The sequence below is a fragment of the Alternaria burnsii genome (assembly GCF_013036055.1).
Source record: "Alternaria burnsii strain CBS107.38 chromosome Unknown 731, whole genome shotgun sequence".
Taxonomy (NCBI): Eukaryota; Fungi; Ascomycota; class Dothideomycetes; order Pleosporales; family Pleosporaceae; genus Alternaria; species Alternaria burnsii.
In genome coordinates, this window is record NW_024066115.1 from 25243 (window position 1) to 43348 (window position 18106).

At 51.8% G+C, this 18106-nt stretch overlaps 7 protein-coding genes across 7 annotated transcripts; 2 read left to right on the forward strand and 5 right to left on the reverse strand.

The window, feature by feature from the left end:
* Positions 1-562: 562 nt before the first annotated feature.
* Positions 563-4587, reverse strand: GT037_006659 (uncharacterized protein; the record flags this gene model as incomplete). Its single annotated transcript, XM_038931706.1, has 8 exons — positions 563-726; positions 779-1426; positions 1474-1601; positions 1650-1795; positions 1845-2123; positions 2728-3119; positions 3693-4262; positions 4419-4587. 8 exons carry the CDS (start codon positions 4585-4587, stop codon positions 563-565), a joined length of 2496 nt encoding a protein of 831 aa, XP_038785178.1.
* Positions 4588-5144: 557 nt separating this feature from the next.
* Positions 5145-6182, reverse strand: GT037_006660 (transcription initiation factor iif; the record flags this gene model as incomplete). The annotated part of the gene is made up of 1 exon (XM_038931707.1): positions 5145-6182. The coding sequence occupies one exon, from the start codon at positions 6180-6182 to the stop codon at positions 5145-5147; it is 1038 nt and encodes a 345-aa protein (XP_038785179.1).
* A 472-nt stretch (positions 6183-6654) lies between these two features.
* GT037_006661 (uncharacterized protein) lies at positions 6655-7908 on the forward strand (the record flags this gene model as incomplete). The annotated part of the gene is made up of 1 exon (XM_038931708.1): positions 6655-7908. One exon carries the CDS (start codon positions 6655-6657, stop codon positions 7906-7908), a length of 1254 nt encoding a protein of 417 aa, XP_038785180.1.
* Positions 7909-8160: 252 nt separating this feature from the next.
* On the reverse strand, positions 8161-8907 carry GT037_006662 (uncharacterized protein; the record flags this gene model as incomplete). The annotated part of the gene is made up of 1 exon (XM_038931709.1): positions 8161-8907. The coding sequence occupies one exon, from the start codon at positions 8905-8907 to the stop codon at positions 8161-8163; it is 747 nt and encodes a 248-aa protein (XP_038785181.1).
* A 208-nt stretch (positions 8908-9115) lies between these two features.
* Positions 9116-10042, forward strand: GT037_006663 (ribosome biogenesis protein nsa2; the record flags this gene model as incomplete). Its single annotated transcript, XM_038931710.1, has 3 exons — positions 9116-9153; positions 9244-9798; positions 9850-10042. The coding sequence occupies 3 exons, from the start codon at positions 9116-9118 to the stop codon at positions 10040-10042; spliced, it is 786 nt and encodes a 261-aa protein (XP_038785182.1).
* Positions 10043-10512: 470 nt separating this feature from the next.
* Positions 10513-12561, reverse strand: GT037_006664 (wd domain containing protein; the record flags this gene model as incomplete). Its single annotated transcript, XM_038931711.1, has 2 exons — positions 10513-11748; positions 11860-12561. 2 exons carry the CDS (start codon positions 12559-12561, stop codon positions 10513-10515), a joined length of 1938 nt encoding a protein of 645 aa, XP_038785183.1.
* A 1391-nt stretch (positions 12562-13952) lies between these two features.
* GT037_006665 (glycosyltransferase family 2 protein) lies at positions 13953-17752 on the reverse strand (the record flags this gene model as incomplete). The annotated part of the gene is made up of 4 exons (XM_038931712.1): positions 13953-14044; positions 14099-14428; positions 14480-14970; positions 15018-17752. 4 exons carry the CDS (start codon positions 17750-17752, stop codon positions 13953-13955), a joined length of 3648 nt encoding a protein of 1215 aa, XP_038785184.1.
* Positions 17753-18106: the final 354 nt, after the last annotated feature.

Below are 18106 nucleotides of genomic sequence, written 5' to 3' on the forward strand. Positions count from 1 at the left end.
CCGAGCGCCTCCAAACTCCTTTAACACTCCCTCATCATCTTCGGCTGTCACTCTTCCCATCTAGCCACTCTACATATTCATCATCGCTATCATGGAAAGCTGTATCACGTTTAATTGGGAAGTTTTCACTATATATACAGTGCTTGGCTCTAACCTTGTCTTCGCATGACACCAAATCCCCTCTGTCTCGGTTACAATGTCCGCAATTTTTAAGCAGATTCGGAACTGTCTGCAGAGGGCTGATAATTTGCGTGAAAGCATAGGATACACCTTGAAGTATTTGAAAGCGTCACATGCGGCAATCCTCCGTTTCGTTTGTTCATTATCCTCAATGGCGCGGTGATGTTCCTCTGGGTGTCATTGTAAATCTTGTATTGGTGCATTGTGAAAAGCAGTCTTCCAGGGACTGCTGTCCAGAGAAGGAAGGACCGCGTTCATTTGTATTTTGTTCTGATGTGTCGATCATTAGGGTTAGTGGTGACCACTGTCAGAAGAATGTAGGAGTCAGTAGATCTGAAAAAGCATACTCATAGATTATCTTTCTCATTTGTACCAGTATATCTTACTGCTTCTCAGGATACCCCATCTTCGCCTCATCTTCCGCAGTTCCAAATCCTCCCCAGCCCTCAAATTCATCAGCAAACTTGACTGCCGCGCGGAGCCAGTGGTCCGATCGGTTGTCTCCAGTCTCCCATGTTTCCTCCGCTACCTTCAAGGCCCTCAATGCTGTAAATATCAGTCAAAATGTCCATGTTATAGCGTAAGGTCCACGACATACCCTTGACATGATGCGCATCAGTCGAATGCGGGCCGTTCAATGCCTTGTCTACAACATACTTCCAGCCCTTCTTCTCACTGCCATCGTTACACATAGCTTTACCCATATCGATCTCCGGCCTCATCTGGGCAATGTACACAGCTAATGCGAATAGCCACCATTGCCGCAGAAGACTAACATGGAACTTGGCCGGTACCAAGGGGAGGAGGATGCGAATGGCATGAGAGCTTGTAAGCACATGCACGATGAAGAAATCGTACTTCCCCTTCGCCGGTAACGGTGTGCCTGTCAAAAGCCCCAATCCGACTTCTTGAGCAGCCTGGAACTGTTCGTTCGGTGTTGTAATTTCCCAGGCATTCCAGTATTCCAAAAAGGCTTCTTCGCGCTCCTCTAACACCTTGGTAATATCACCGCTGCGGTGATCATAAAGGCCGTCGAAGCGCTTGTCCTTGCGCACTTTGTCCAGGATATCGATGAGCCCGGTGTGATCTCCACTTGCGCTATGAGGGCTGGGCTTTGTATACCTCGGGTCGTCGATGTATTTATGAAGGGGACTGTAAAAGCAGGAGCCCATAGCCAGAGCCTCGATCGAGACAGTTCTGGAGTTCAGTTCGTAAGCGTAGCCAAGATGGATGAGAGGATGTGCAACTGGATGGTGTTAGCGATGCTCAAACTTCGAAAGCCAGCAAGCCTACGTCCGGAGATGAGGCCATTGATCAGCGGCTCCTTTCCCCTGAACATGAACTCCTCGAGCACTTCTTCGACATTGTACTTCTTGCTCACGAGCTGATCTTCGAAGAAATCGATAAATGCGCGTTGGTATCTGGCTGCTGTTGGTAATTGATTCCATCTCATCGTCGTCACTACTCACTCGCGCTTCCCCAGAAATTCGCGCCAATCGTCTTTTGTTATTTCACCTGGCGCGTCATGCCATGGCTCTAGTACTTCAGCCTCCTTCTCGTAGATTTCATTCAGATGTTCTGCCGTGCCTCCGAGAAGGTAAGCCGATCCTAAGATCTAGGGTATTTGCTTAGCAGCTACAGCCTTTACAGGAGGAGCAGCATACGTGCGGTGTATGGTTGTGAAAAGTAAGATTGTGGTATATAATCGAGTAGTTCGCGTGATTTGCTTTGAGTAGATGCTTGAGAGTTCGCGGTCGCTTTTCCGCCGAGGTTTCGATATCATGGATCTTCACAGAGGGCAGATCGACAGTGAGATGCGTGCCTTCGCCTGCACGAAGAAAAGATGGCAACGATATTCTTGGTAAGCTGAACATTGTTTCTGTGTGATTGCAAAACTCAAGAGAGTTTGCGGGGAAGATGCGCAATGAGAGCTCGCGTCGCGCCTTCCTCGTTCTGGTATGACGTGATGCCCTCGGTGCCGCTCGCAAGCTTAACCCAATCAGGACGAGCAGAACCTCGAAGCGACTCCACAATGCTTCCATCCTAGCTGCTCATTCTACCTTTCGAATATAAGTATGCTTGATGGCGAATATTGACTTAGGCAATCATAGTTAAGTATCTATTGATAGGGGAAAAAGTTACTGAAGATTTACATTTACACTTCTTTCTGGTGAGATAAACGATTTCCGCCTTCATGCATTTACTGCTTTTCATGGAATGGATGGTGTTCTCACTTTAATACTCCACTGGTAGGGGTTGGTGAAGTGTTAATTGCTATGGTACTCAACTTTGAATGAGGAAAGAAGGACAGCTTCATACAGATTGCGCTCTTATATCTTCGGTCTTTGCCACACGGTGCGTATCTGTTGACTTATCTCCTTGTACTTAAGATATCCCAGAGTTGTTCAAACTTCTCCAAACCTCCATTCTACTAGCGCAAAATATAGCAAGTATATGCAGATTAATCCTTTGAGAAGCTTAGAAAAAGCAATCTTTTACATAGTCACTCGCCTCATCCCACATCTACAACTTCGCCACCTCCCTCACCTCCAGCATTCCTTCCATTGTCTCCTTCCACACTTCCGCCGCCTCAGCACTAATAGCATTCAAATCATAGCTAACCCCAAACCCAATGATACCCTCCGCACTAGTCGAACTTCCAACCAGGAACTCATTCTCCCGTGCCCTGACCCCGATATTCACGTCTCGGAAGTCCGCCGCAAAGTCTTTGTCCCCTAGGTCCTTCAAATCATATGTTCCGCGTTTGAAAAATGTAGCCAGAGGGCCGATGGACGAGACTCCGCACGTCGCTCCATAGCCAGCTGTACTGGGAGCTAGGGAGCCTTGCGGGTTCTGGAAAGAGGGTGAACGACGTTCTGGTGGTAGTTTTGCTTCGACACGCTCAATCTGTGTGACGTAGCCGGTCGCGAGAAGACGGCCTGGTGAGTGTTTGTCAAGAATACCCGCCGTACCTGTCGTCCCCTTTCCTTTCAAGCGTTTTTGGTAGACTCGCAGTTCGCGATTGGCGTGCTTTGCTGTTAGTTTGAACCTTCCTTCTACTGGTAGATCCGAAGACAAGAAAGGCATTACTATACCTTCGCTGAAGGCTAGCATGCATGAATCTGCCGGTGGCGGGTTCACGAAGAAGCCGCGTGGGTTTAGTGGAAACGATGCTGTGAATGGCGGGTGACTGTCTGAAGGAGAACGTTTTTCGTGGATTGACATCATGCCTAGACCGGCAAGAGCGAAACACCCGGCTCCTATACTGACGTTTGCAGATCGGCATAGTGATATAAGACGTGCTGAAGCTGCAGCTGAAAGCGATGCGGAGACATGACCACATGACATCGGAGGGCGAGCTGAAGGGCTATAGTCGAAGACTCTATCGAACTTAGGTTCTAGTCGTAATGGTTCATCAAGCCTCTTTTCTCTCCGTAGCGGATTTGTGAATGTAGGTGGTAGTCCTCCTTTCTTCACATGTCTCAGCACTCTGATGAGCGCCCAAAACCAACGCTGTCTCGCCCTGTTGCCTGCAATGGGTGGGTATAGGTCTTCTTGGGCGGCTGGTAAGACTTCCTTGATCTTCTCTGATGTACAGACAGACTCGATCTCTGCTAAGATGTTCTGAGACGGCTGGTTTATAATGCGAAGAAAGTGGCTAAACCAATTGTACGCCGAGAGACCATCGGAGATCTGGTGTGCAATCACAATGAGCAATCTCAGCTCATACGTCCCGTTTGGAAGCTTCCGCAAAGGTAGCACATGCAACTTCGATAAGCATTTTGTAGGCTCGACAATGCGAGTCACGTTGTAGGCGTGACGGTATAATTCTTTCTCATCAACTTCGTCATATGCGTCTTCGATCCAGATAATGCTCTGCTCGACTTGTTCGATTGCAAAATCAGAGGAAATGGGTACGTCAACGGCGAAACCCCGTTTTCCACTTTCTTGGTTATCAACAACCCGAGCCATAAGCAGAGGATGTTGAAGCCGCAAAGCGGTCCACGCGAGCGCTATCCTATGTCTCAATTCTGTCTTTGAGAGCTTGTGCTGGATTGCCAATGTATAGAGGGCCGTCATATCTGTAGCATGATTAGTCGCTTTCAATAATAGTTGACCTAGTGAGTAGGTCTAGAGCATCTCGCGCTCTTGTACATATAGTGTATAGCCGCGAAGAACGAGTGGGATCTTTAGGCTGATGTTGGACCCAGACGAAAATACTGAGAGATCCTGCATACCTGCCCGGCCACCGTAGTACGTGCCATCTGAGTCGAATGAAGTCTCCACTAGCCCAAGCGGACGGTTGAATAGCTGCATGCCATCTGTACTATCAGACAGTTTCCATTCTGCATAGTTCGTTGCGTATTTGTCCAGCCAATGACCCTGCTCTTGCGTCTGTGGTTCCATTACGCTTCTTAGCTATTCAATCTCAATGCAGTTGTTGCTGTTTGCCACTTCTGAGAGGTGAACGATGAGAGATGTTGGCAAGAAAAAGGAATAGGCAAATGTATTGAGAACCATAAAAGATAGAAAGGCTAAATTGCGAAGGATGCCAGACAAGCGGAGTCGGAGTGACCACCAGGTTGTTAGACGAGCTCCTCGGATAGGCCCACTTAGGTCATCGACAGACAGTCGCCGAGGTAGCGTCATTCCTAAGATGGTTAGTGTTTAATTGATTCTCGAGCTATAACTGAAATTGCGACCTAATTGTATATTCTGTTACTTTTCTAATCTAGTCGTGGCATGCATCACTGTGTATAGCTCAAGGGCACAAATTCAGTAGCAGGTACTGTTCGTGAGAACAAGCTTCTTCGTATCTGAATAGATGCTGTATACGCATGAACAGTTTTGGACAATTTACCCTAAAGGTATCCCCAGTGTATTATTTGAACAGGTTAACAGAACGCAAAATGATATACACTTTTGCCGGGTATCTAAATCACACAGCAACGTTGTGTGGTCTCCTAAACTACGTCCTCCATTTCATCCTCTCCCTCGGTATCTCCATCACCCGGGCCCTCAGGTGCAGCTGCCTCCGCTTGTTTACTAGTGTCTCGCTGGTTATCGAATACAGCCTGGCGCTTCCAGTTGCTCGCAAACGGCCCAGATTTGACGAGGAGCGCAATGTCGCCAAGAACTTCCTTGAGGTACTGCTCCGGCTGCTTGGTCCGTTGCTTGATGGCCTTCATAGGCCAGTACTGGTACTCGTCGAACAACTGGTGAAGTACATCGATAAGGTCGGAACGAGCCATACGAGCAGCCTTGTTCTGTTGCGATTTCGCCTTGGTCGTAGGCTTGATGAAGTTCTTGAAGCGGTTGTTGAGTGTAATGGAGTTGTTGACGTCTGAGACTTCGGTGTCTTTTGTGATGATGGTGGTTGTGTGGGAGCCTTGAATGGCTTGCTTGATGCGCGCGGCGCTAAAGTCCTTGAATTCTTTGGTCTCGAGAGGGTTCGCGTTGTATTGTCGTGTCGCGTGACCGATAAGCGCAGTCTGCTTGGGAATGGCCTTCTTGTATTTGCTTCGTTTCTGAACACGCGCATTCGGATCTTGTACACCACCGAAGCTTCCCTGTTGGCCTCTGCCATAGCCGTAGCCTTGTTGTCCCTTGAATCCCGGCAGATCTTTCTCTGTAAACACGTATGTGTTGCCTAGCTGAACATCCGAGGCAGCTGCAGGGTCCAACTGGAAAGCCGAGGGAAGGTTGGACTTTGCGCGCCAACGGTCGTTGAGGAAGACGCGCATAGGCTTGTCCTTGTCGATGCCGCTCGTTGTCGCGAAAGCGCACACCTCTCCGATCTGAATCTGGTCGTTGTCGTTGCCGTCGGCAATGTCTTCCCACTTGGAGACTGCCTCGTAGAGCCAGTCTGGAATGCGCGTGAGCCAGACGTCTTGCTGTGGGTTGTCCTTGTTGATGGACATCTCGCCCGTATCCTCGTAGAAGTCATCGTCCATAAACCCGACTCCAGGCTCTTCCTTGACCTCTGGCTTAATGCCGTTCATGATTGCGGATGCGACGAAGTTGCGTTACGGCAGGAGTGCGAGGTGTCCACGTTGTGGTCGGCGCAGCGTGTGCGTGGTAGCTGATGATGATAGTAATAGAAGCTTAAGCGTGTGCCCTACGAAGAATGTGCCAGTGGTAGCGAGGTGGCTCAGCGAGCGTGAACCTTGGTTGCAATGATGAAAGACATCGGATCGTCTCAGGCAGGCGCATTGTACCTCCCGACGCGCTTCCGCACTAGCGCGCCAAGCCTCTTATCGATAATGCAGCTCTGGTGAGGTCGCGCTTGCCCCACGTCTGTTGCCTATACCCGTCAACAACCAACGAGCAGGACCGACTTTCTCCTTCTTGTAGCCCCAGAATCCGACGTTTTCTTCGGCAATTCTAATTCCCTTCTTACATGGGATCTCGAATTCAACCAAACTGAACTAAAAGGGTTTTCTTTACAATACAGCTTACCTAAGCTTCCCCATCATGGCTTCCCCAGCTGTCACCTCCGCTTTACAGCAGATCGAGGCAACATCGGCCAGCGAAAAGCCCTCCCAGTATACCGCCCTCCTCCAACAGATAGTCGAAACATCGAACAATGTTGCCGCTGACTTGAACGCATACGCACAAACTCTCCTTGACGACTCTCTTGGCATAGTAGTCCTCCGACCACTTCTTGCTGCTTTCGTGGACGCTTACCGGACGGTCAAAGACCCAGATGCTAAGATTGATGTTGGAGAGAAAGTTATCACGCTCCTGCAATCCAAGGGCGCGGGGCAGTACGAGGAACAAGATACACAAATCAAGCATGCCCTGGCAGACGCGTTCGAACAAAACGACGATTTCAGGCGGTCTGCGCAGACACTTGCAACCATAAACCTCGAGTCGACACAAAAGTCAGTTTCTGCGGACGATAAGGCGAAAGTTTGGATTCGAATAGTGCGGTGTTACTTGGAGGAAGATGATCCGACAAGCGCATTCACACACCTGAACAAGATCAAGAACATCATATTCAACGTGCAGGACAAGGCAACCAAGGTCATGTTTCAGCTGAGTCAAGCCCGAATCCTTGACTCGCAACGATCCTTCCTCGATGCCGCGCAGGGATACTACACCTTGAGCAACGAGCCGCTAGTCGACACTGAGGAACGGGACGGCTTTCTCGGTAGAGCTATTATCTGTACGGTCCTCGCTCCTGCCGGTCCACAGCGAGGCAAGATGTTGGCCAAGCTATACAAAGATGACCGAGCTAGTTCTGCTGAAGACTACGCCATCCTCGAGAAGATCTTCTTGAATCGTCTCCTTACACCCGCTGAGATCAAGGCCTTTTCCGCTAAGCTCGATCCTCACCACCTTGCCCGAGGCGCCGACGGCCTGACTGTGCTTGACAAGGCCATTCTCGAACATAACTTGCTCGGCGCATCGAAGCTCTACAACAACATTGGATTTGATCAATTGGGCGAACTGTTGGGTATAGACGCGGAGAAGGCAGAAGACTATGCGGCGAAGATGCTGGAGCAAGGACGACTTGCCGGATACATTGACCAAATCGACCGATACGTCTTCTTCGAGGGCGAGGCCAGTGGCGAACGCAAGACTGGACATGCAGAGCGCGTTGTAGGCAAGGAGCTACGAAAGTGGGATACCAATGTCACTGGTCTGGCAGAGGAGGTGGAGAAAGTCACTTCGATGATCCAGAACCAATATCCTGACTTCTATGCGTCGCAGGTAGTGCACTAGCATGGAATCAGTGCATCCAGCAGCGAATCGACGAGGAGCGGATAGTGCATAAACGGCGTCAAGGGATCGCATATACCCAGTGTACACTTAGACATGATGAATACGAGCATAAGAGCCTAAGACGTCGTTCTGATTCCAAACAGATTGCGTTGGTCTGACAACTCTGCGGCCAGCGTGCTCATGGTATCGACACATATATGATACATTCGAAAGACTCATGACAAGACATTGCTAATTCCCACAATGCCACAGCTATTGTACATTCTTCTTCTCCTCTTGCCCCAATGCCGCCTCGTACTCCTCCAAACTCTTGACCTCCAAATCACTGATCTTCAAGACGGTGAAATGCAGTTTGCTCTTGACATGTTTGGTGTGTCTTTGCCTCCTCTTGGTCTTCTCCTCTATTCTCAATGGTTCGCTCTCCACACCCACAACCCGCGCTCTGCACGTGAATAACCGCTCATCTAGGTAGTACACCTTCTTTGCATGGTCTGCGTTTCCTTTGACAGACTCGGGCGCTTTTAATGTGTAGTCTCGCGATCCAATGTGTGTAGCGCGGTTCAAGCGCAGAATGTCGCCGGGGCGTACATGTGGCATTTGGAAGGGGAGGCGAAGTGTGTCGCCGCGAGTCAGGAGATATGGACGGCCATGGAGATGTGCGGTTATGTAGTGTGCTGGCTGGGTCTGTAGAAGAGGGAGGAGCTTGCGGATGGAGGGTGTGAGGGTTTGCGAGAGGATGTCTGAGCGGGCGTGTGGTGAGGCTTTGACATGGTTTGAGGAGGCGGGCGTAGGGGCATCGCTGGGGAGAGGCTGTGGTGTTTGAGCGCGCTCTTTGGCTTCGTCTGATATGCGGTGGCCGGATTGGATGAGCGGTTCGGGGGTATTTGATGTGTCGAGGTTGTGCGATACGGTTGTTATTCCTGCGCGGCGGATGGTCGGTTGGACTATCGCCCTGGACTCGAGGAACGCATGGCGTGCGGAGCGAGCGAATAGAGCCATTACTGGGGTTGGTGGGACGCAATGGCTTGGGGGCTGCTGCAAACAGTATCTCTGGTCATGCGGCGGAGGTCCGATGTTGAAGAATCCAGCCCGCATCGCGCTAGTGGGGGCTAGTGCCGAACTTTTTTGGAGGCGGAAGGCGCTGCTGTAAGAGACTCCACTCTACCACCACTACCCTTACCATCCAGCACACGCAGAGGTAGTCGCCATGCCTCAGAACGAGTATATCGAGCGCTTCACGAAGCAGTATGTCTACACCCATCGTGCATCCTGCACCCCACCACCAGCGGCTCGCGCCTCAGTGCCAAGAACACTCCACTAACTCTGTCGCAACAGGCACGGAAAGCGCTTCGATCACGATGAGCGCCAACGCAAGAAGATCGCCCGTGAAGGACACAATGCATCCAAGAAGGCGCAAAACTTCCGTGGTCTGAGGGCCAAGTTGTACGCCGAGAAGCGCAGGAAGGAGAAGATTCAGATGAAGCAGAAGATCCGCGCACACGAGGAGCGCAACGTCAAATCCAACGAAGCACCCGAGCCAGCCACCGATGCGCTCCCCGCATATCTGCTGGACCGCAGCAACGAGAAGAATGCCAAGGCTCTCTCTTCCGCCATCAAGCAGAAGCGTAATGAAAAGGCAGCTCGGTTCTCGGTTCCCCTGCCCAAGGTCAAGGGTATTTCCGAGGAGGAAATGTTCTCGGTTGTCAAGACGGGAAAGAAGACGAAGAAGAAGAGCTGGAAGCGTATGATCACCAAGCCTACTTTCGTCGGTCCTGGCTTCACGCGTAGACCTGTCAAGTACGAGCGCTTCATCAGGCCCATGGGATTGCGTTACAAGAAGGCCAACGTGACACATCCTGAACTGAACGTTACGGTCCAGTTGCCGATCATGTATGTGTCCTCACACAGTAACGACAGGCGAGCATAGCTAACCTTCCACAGCTCCGTAAAGAAGAACCCTCAGCAACCCATGTACACGCAGTTGGGTGTTCTGACCAAGGGTACCATCATCGAAGTAAACGTTTCGGAACTTGGTCTCGTAACTGCTGGAGGAAAGGTCGTTTGGGGTCGCTATGCACAAATCACCAACAACCCCGAGAACGACGGTTGCTTGAACGCCGTTCTCCTCGTCTAAGCTTCTGGAAAAAATTGCATTTGACGGCGTTAATTGGTCATCTGAATATTCCATTCCGAAGGCGTTGCGGCGATTACGAGCATGAGGTTGGGATTTGCTAGGCAGGAAAGAAGGGCGGCTAGCCGATGATGCAACTGTGCCTTTTATGTTGGACAGATACGGAATGTAACCAAAAACAATAATGACACCACATCAACCAACATGCCATGAGTTCCCATCATTCCTGCTTATAGACTATCGCGGTGCACCAAAGAAAAAAAAGAGTCCGTTGCAACATGAATCAGATAGTCATGCAGTACACTAGTAATCTATATTTGCTAAACACCGTTCCCATATGCCCGCCCAATCCGTGGTATCTTCCATTCCCAGCCCATGCCATGCCATCTCTGCGAAACAAAACAAAACAAAACGCCGACCAAAAAAGGCCATTACCTCCCATAAAGCAAGCTTAGACATCTACAGTATTCCCGTCACACAACAACACCGCTCAAATCAACATGTCGCCTCTGTCTCTGCACATCGCCAGCCAGAACTCGGCCGTCAGCATCCAGCGCACCATCGCCTACCCAATCTGTGACAATATCTTCCTGATGCTCGTCATCGAAACTGCCCCGCCTGCCCGTCTTATCCGCCCAACCCGTACGTTCGAGTTCGATAATACCGCCAAACCGTCTCTCTCCGTTAGCAATAAACAGAGACTGCCCATCAGGCGTAAACGAGACACCACCCGCGGGGCCAAAGAAGTCGAAGACCTGTTTTGACTCCCATGTCTGTGCATTAATAATATTGATAAAATCATCCGCTTCAGCTGCAACGAGAACACGGGGTCCAGAGCCAATGGGTGAGAAATGCAGAGACCGTGGGACACTCAGTTCGCTCTTCATGACGGCCAATGGCTTCTCCCAGTACCGCGCGTCCCAGACGACAATGGTGGAATCTTGGGCGGCGGTTGCGACGTGGATGCCGTCGTCTGCCCAGGCACAGGCGAAAGCGTCGTCGGTGTGGGAATTCAATGTTTCGAATGCTTGGCCTGTTTCTGCGTTTGTGATGAGCGTTTCTTGGAAGTCGCCAACTACTACACGCATGCGGCCGTTTGGGCTCGTTGCTGAGCAGTTAACTGCTGCTGGGTATTGGAATGAGTGAATGAGCGTGTTGGTTCCGCAGTCTAGGACGCGGAGGTGGTGGTCGTTAGAACATAGGACGGCTTGGGGGGTGTAAGTCCGGCGTGAGGAGAACAGATGCATGTGATTGACTATCCGCGACTTTGTGTCTGTTGCAAAGTCCGAGGTGCGACCGAAGGTATAGGCCGAGCCTTGGGTGGAAGCAAGATTTGCGATGGCGTACTCGCCTTCAAAAGCGCCGGCAATAAGTACATCGCCGTGTGATGCAATGGTGGTTATTGATGCATCAGGAGCTAGATGTTTGCTGAGATCTGCGACAACATCTTCGGGCACACCTTCAGCGTCTGTGTGGAGTACCTGGTGACCTTTGGCATAATAGACATCGTTGCGGGATGTAGCTGTCACTATGTTTCGCAGCTGGAAGTGAGGTACGAAGGCACGGGGCTTGGTGTTGATCCTTCGAAACTGGAAGAAGCTGTCTGTGTTGGGTGTTGAATGGATATACTTCCGAACTGCTTTGACGCTATGTAGCACTCTTTGACGCTCGTGCTGAGATCGCGCCTTACGAACCGCTGCACGTGTAGTCTATCAAACTGTTAGCTGAAAGATTCCTTGCTTTTTGCATATGCATAGGCAGAAGACTGCTAGACGCTGTCTCGCAGCTGCCGATGTAGACATCAGAATGTGAGAACGTACGTTGCGTTTCGTCCAGTCGATGCCCTGGTAGTCATATTCGTCGCCCTTCAGGTCGTCCCGACTAATAAAATCCGGCACCTGCACGAGGTCCAGACCAGGAACGACGGGCTTGAAATGTCCAAAGAAACGATGGAAGTAAGAAGTGATGGGACAAAAAGCTGCCCTATCCTGGATGCTCAGATGCGGCTCATTGAGCGTGGGTGGCGGCTCGAGCAATGGATCAGCACCATATGGCAGGTGTATTGTTTGGGCCCCTATAGCCATTGGCGCGGCGATGTATGCGGTGGATGTGTGCAGGTGGTGAGGGATGCTGGATGTTTGATCAAACATGTCGATAGCGTTGTATGTAATATATGACGGGTGAATTGGGCCAAACATGTCTTCAATCGTGCCTCCTTCATCCAGTGATGGGTCTTCATCGTCGATGTTTCCCTCTCCTGCTCCATGTGACCCGGGCATGGTCTCCATAAACTGCTGGTAGTCTTCTAGCGATATCCCCCCGCCATCGTCATCGTCGTCCTCCACCTCGTCATCGTCATCGCCGTCGTCGTCGGCCGGTCTGCCGTCAGAGAGAGTCGCAAGAGTTACAGCAGCAGCCAATGCGCTGGGCGAGTGCGGCCAGTCTCCATGGTCCGGATGCGATTGCGACGGCGGCGCTGTGAGATGCGGTGTCGTCGAGTGTGGCGCGGACCAGTTGTGCATGCTGGCCATCGACGCCCGCTATCCGTCTGATAATCAGTGCAGCGGGGCCGCCGAGGCAGGGTTTTGTCGTTTGTGCGTATGCGACGAGACGGTCGACTGATGTAGTTGTAGAGAGGCGTTGCGGCGCAAGGTATAGGCTTGTCTGGCGTGGGGGGGAAAGGTGACTAGGCCAAAGCATAGGCTCGGCGCGGCGAGACAGGCAGAATACAGCAAATATGTAGCGGCTGACGGGCTAGTACCGTCGCGTCGCAGGCTGACTAGGTCGCCTCTCTGCACTCGATCTGTCTGTCAACTACCCGAGGCGCTGCATGCGAAGGAAGACACGTCCTGGCTAAATGTGGGGTCGCTCCTGCCAGAGCCCTAGATGGGCATTGGTTGCGGGAGAGTTGGGCTGGGCTGCAGGGCAAGCAGGTCAGTTCCCGTGATGATTATGGATATGGCTATGTGCGTCGAACGGCTCCTGGAACCTACACTTCCGTCAGATATATACGCCGTCTGTGAAGCCCGCCGAATATCCGTATCCCATCCTCCGCGGGCCCTCTAGTTTAGACTGAACATGGGGGGATCGGACAGCCACCCACCCCCAAGCCTAACTAGCGACTCGACCATCTCAGAGATCTCCAGACATTAGATCTGTGTATTCACGCTGCTCATCTTCACGCTGTCACCAGGGCGCTCAGGGTTAAGCGGCCATGGCGTGCCCACGGACAGTGACACAACTCACATGGCACTGCCAACACGACAACCTTCTGGAGCCAAGACCCGACAACGAGAATGCAGTGGCCACTCAACGTCAGACATCCAGGCCCACACCTGCTCTTGTCAGGCCCTTTTTGGGACACAGACAGCACACCAGCTTCGCTAAGCTCATCGTCTGGGGCCAAAAGGTGACGCGCTGAGCGCTGGCCCATAGTTGCACGGCGAATTGGTGGAACAAATCAAACGTCTTTCCCCACCGCGCCTCCCCAGACTGTGGCTCAAATGCCGTTCTTGTCTCTCCTAGCCGTCCCGCCTCTGGACAACGGTGCTGGCACTCCACGACAGTAAGCCACTGATCGCTCCAGGGAAATGCCGTCGATTCAGGGCCCATCTTACGCAGACACTGGAAGCACAAGACACATCTTGAGACTGTAAAACGATACAGGAACAAAGATGCGAGATCATTCACCTCAGTACTGTTTGATCATAACATGCCGAGTCTCGCGAGAGCTGACAGCATGCGGTAAGGATGTATTACTAGAGCGAGATGCCTATGTGACCCCGACAGTGAAGTAAAAATTCTACAAACTCATAATAATGACAGAAATGGCCTGCTAAAACGGACATCGTAGCAATGCAGCAAATCATGTAGTACAGATGCAGTCCTTCCTACACGACGCCACAATGCGAAACTAATTATCATAATACTGGTCGTAACCCTGTTGTTGTTGGTGCTGTGGCCATCCACCAGCCGATGTCGCCGCTGGTGTCTTGAGTCTCCGTTCTGTTGGTGCCCAACATTAGTGACAGCATTATCGCGAGAAGTTGTGTTCCTTACCTGCTTCAAAATCATGCCACCTGCGCATCGTGATTTTGCTACTGTCGAATTCTCCTTCATACTCCAGGCCTGCCTTTTTCGTCTTTTCGCCCGCTGTCTTTCGAGTATCTCCCCAGCTGAAGTCGTCAAACTTCCAGAACGCATATGTCGGAAGCACAAAGTTCCAAACAGGCAATGACAGCAGATAGACGAACATCCAAGCGACGTAAGACCACCGATGGGCCGTTACGATGATGAGAATGGCGGGTAGACCAAGAATGAGCGCTAACAGGATGAGGGGTATGACGGGAGCTTCTGTGTGGAGAACAGCGGCTTTGATAGCGATGGCAACTAGACGTGGTCAGCAAAGCCAAAACTTCGTAGTGGAGTACGGGGGCTTACTTAGGTAGAATGTGAAAGCAATGGCGGCTGGGAGAACCAGGGTTCCGATCAACTCGATGAACACAACGAACTGCATGCTGAAGCAGAAGGTGCCACACAGATCTCGCACTAGCACAAGCTCCATCAGGTTGTGGACCGTACTATTAATCCATCGTCTGCGCTGTGACAGCAGAACTTTGAACTCGTCCGGTACAACGGTTTTGCAAACGGCTTGCGGGACGAAAACCTGTTTTCGCTTGGGGAACGTTTTGAGCATCAACGTCGACAGGTATCGATCCTCACCCAGTAGTAGCAGATTCTTCTTGTGCAGCGTATCAACCACGTTCTCAGAGTAGTGCTCAACAACATCCGGGTTAGCCAGGATCGGGACCCAGTAGTTCTGACCACCCTTGGGAGCCTTGATGCGGTACATGCAGAAACAACCCGGCAAGCAAGTAACACCACCAAAGACTGATTCGAATGACTTGGCCAAGTGATGGGAGATGAAGTATCTATCACAATTAGTGGCGCGATTGTAAAACGTGGCGACAGCACTTACTCAAACACCTGGATCATGGAGACCCACGAATCCCGCTTATTGGCAATCTTCGTTTCGCCGCAGAGCCCCATGATATCTGGATCCTTTACCATGGCTGAGACCATGTGCGTCAAGCTGTCAGGGAAAACCTTTGTGTCGGCGTCGACCATGAGTACTATCTCGTAGAAATCGGGAGAAATGCCAGTGATCTTCCAGATACCGTTAAACATTTCGAATTCAAGCTCCGTCATACGCTCGTCAAACATGACCTTTTGCAGGAATGACATGAGGATGATCTGACTGTCTCGCTTTCCACGATTGCCGGGCTTCGATTTTTTGGCCTCATCGGGTGTACCACACTTCACGACTAGCAACACGGGAACACGTTGTTGCTTCTCGACAGGAATGCGGGTCGTCTCGCCATAGTCGTAGAATCCCGAGTAGATCTTGGCCATGTTGTGTCGTTTCGAACCACTAGCGACTGCGACGTATGAATGCGCCTGGACCTCGTGGGGCAATACCGCGTGATCCTTCATCATACCAAGACAGACCTCTGGTGTTGTCAAATCTTCTCCGTGACCCTTGATCATACCGTCGCAAATAATGAGAATCAACTTGTGGCTGTTGGGGTAGTCTGTGGTAGCAATGGAGTCGAGTGTAGTTCGCAGTCCGTCGGGACCTTCAGAGTACGCGGTAACAAGACAGATGGTGTGCGCCAAGGGGTATCCAAAAGGTTGCCATTCTGGTGGAGGTTGAGGTACAACAGCTTCGTGTGTGAAACCTGCGGGTCCGGAGCCTTCGACACTTGAGTAGCGGTTGGTGTCGGTCTGCCCAGAAAGAAGCAGACTAGACCGAGACTCTTGTGCTGAGAACTGCGCATTGTGCTTTCCGTCCAAGGGCATGGTGCCTTGGCTGGCATTCAGTTGCTTGTACATACCACTGTTCGATCCCAGGATGCGAGATGCCGTGCTCTGGCTCGTCATAGTCGTCGGTGGGGCACGGGTCTTTGCGTTCTTGTCAACCGCGTAAGGGCTCGTAAACCTCGAAGTCTGTGGCAGGAAAGTACTGCCACGCTTGTTGCTGCGGTCAGAGCCCGAAGATGGATCCATGAGTTTTGGTGGCGGGCGATAGATATCGTCACTCCACTCTTCGATCTGTTGCTTTCGCAGCTTGGAGTCCGCGGGAGAAATGGATGTGTTGGTAGCAGCAAACTTTTTGCAGATGAACCACTGGAAGAGAAGGGCGAGGACGAACTTGGCCATGACAACAGCCAAGATGAAGACGAGCGACACATAGAGGACGACCTTGGAAGCAATGCAGCCAATGCTTTCTGTATCGATGGAGCCGACTTTGATGGTTTCGGTAAAGCAACGAGCTACCTGCTTCTCATAGCTGGATGAGTACGCACGGGTAACGTCTACGCCACGAACAGAGGGATTCTGACGAATCTCATCGAACAGAGGTGGAATATTAACCTGGGTCCGGTTGAACCAGTCGAGCAAGTTCAGGTCCAATACATCACCACCCCATACCATGAGGTTCCTAGAAGTGTTGCGAATGTCATCCCAGGTAAAGTACACGTCGCCGGCGTTTCGCAGACCGTAGAAGGCTCTACGAGCGTTGTCCGAGGTATGACACTGGTAACCGTTGTACTCCAAGAAGGTCGTGTTGGGCTTGGTCGATCCGTCCTGGTTGAACAGACGGCACGGGAAGTACCATCCCAGATCACCATTACCACTTGTGGGAATGCCAGAGTTCTCCTTTTCAGTGATGAGTCCTTTGCAAGCTCCATTGACATTCTGGAACAAGAAGCTAGCGTCTTTACCGCCGTTCTTCTCTGGAAGATCGAAGAGAACGTTTGCGTCTTGGGGGATGCCGCGAGCGCGAGGGTGCTTAGACTGTGCGAGATCGTAGGCTTTGCCGTGAATGATCAGGTATCCACCTCCGACCTCGTTTGTCCTAAGGCGAGCATTGCCGCCAGATGGGCACACAGTCTCCGTAAAACCGAATGTGAGGTATCCAACGAACGTGCAGATAAGTAAGATGATGCTGACTAGTCCCACCTTCTCTCTCCATGCTCGCTGCTGCGCCTTCTGCGGCTTTCCAAAGCACTTCAAGATGGCATTCGGACACCAGAAAGTAACGATAGCGCAGTAGACGTTCCACAGACTAGGTGGTCGTAGCTTGTCCTGCTCCTTCTGACGCTGCTTCTCACGTGCTTCCATTGTCTTGCTCGTCAGCTTGCGTTGTATCCGTGGCTCCCCGTCGTCCATCGGAGCTTGCTTGTCGTTGTACCCTCCGCCGGAGACATTTCGCATGTGCGGGGGCTTGATGTCAGTGCTGTCTGAGCTGACAGTCTCTGCCTCGAGGTGGTCTTCTAGAATAGGGTCGTTACCCGTCGTCGATGGGTGGACGTCCATGCGCTGGGCATGTTTGCGGTAGTGATAGTTCGGATGGCTCGGGTCCATTCGCTGGCGTTCAGGTCGGATAAGACTGCGCTTCCTGTTCAACTCGGGCTCGGATGGCTTCGGTTGGCCTCTCATTATGGGATCGCGCTCCATAGGCACGGGGGTGCCGGGCGAGGGAAGCGCGCGCGAGTAGGCCTGGGTACCGCTCTTGCTGTTGGAGCGGTCGTGTGACCGTGTGTTCTCCAGATCCGAAGTCCTCCTTCTGCGGTGGTGCGAGTCTCGGTGCGCATGTCGCCGCTCGCCCCGTCGAGGCGGCGACGACTCCTCGGGTCGCTGCGGTAGAGACATGTACGTGAGGTTGTGACCTCAGCTGTTGTTACACAGTGGGGCTGTTGCGCGGAGCTCGTTTCGGCCCGGGGAAGAATGTGTATAGCGGTTCTATGGGGATGGCGATCGCATATAAGATAGAGTGCGGGCTCGGGGTAGTCGTTAGAGTCGTTGTAAATGGCGGTGGATCGTGGTTTCCTTTTTTGCAACGAGTGGTGGCCGTGTGCAGCAGGAGCGAGTGCGCTGCAGCAAAAAACCAAAGGGTGTAGTGAAAGACGGTCCTAACGAGCGACGAGGAAAACCGACGAGACCCCGGGCGACACAATAGGTGTTGCTAGAGCGATGGCATATGGGGGCGAAGCTGGCAAGGGGTGG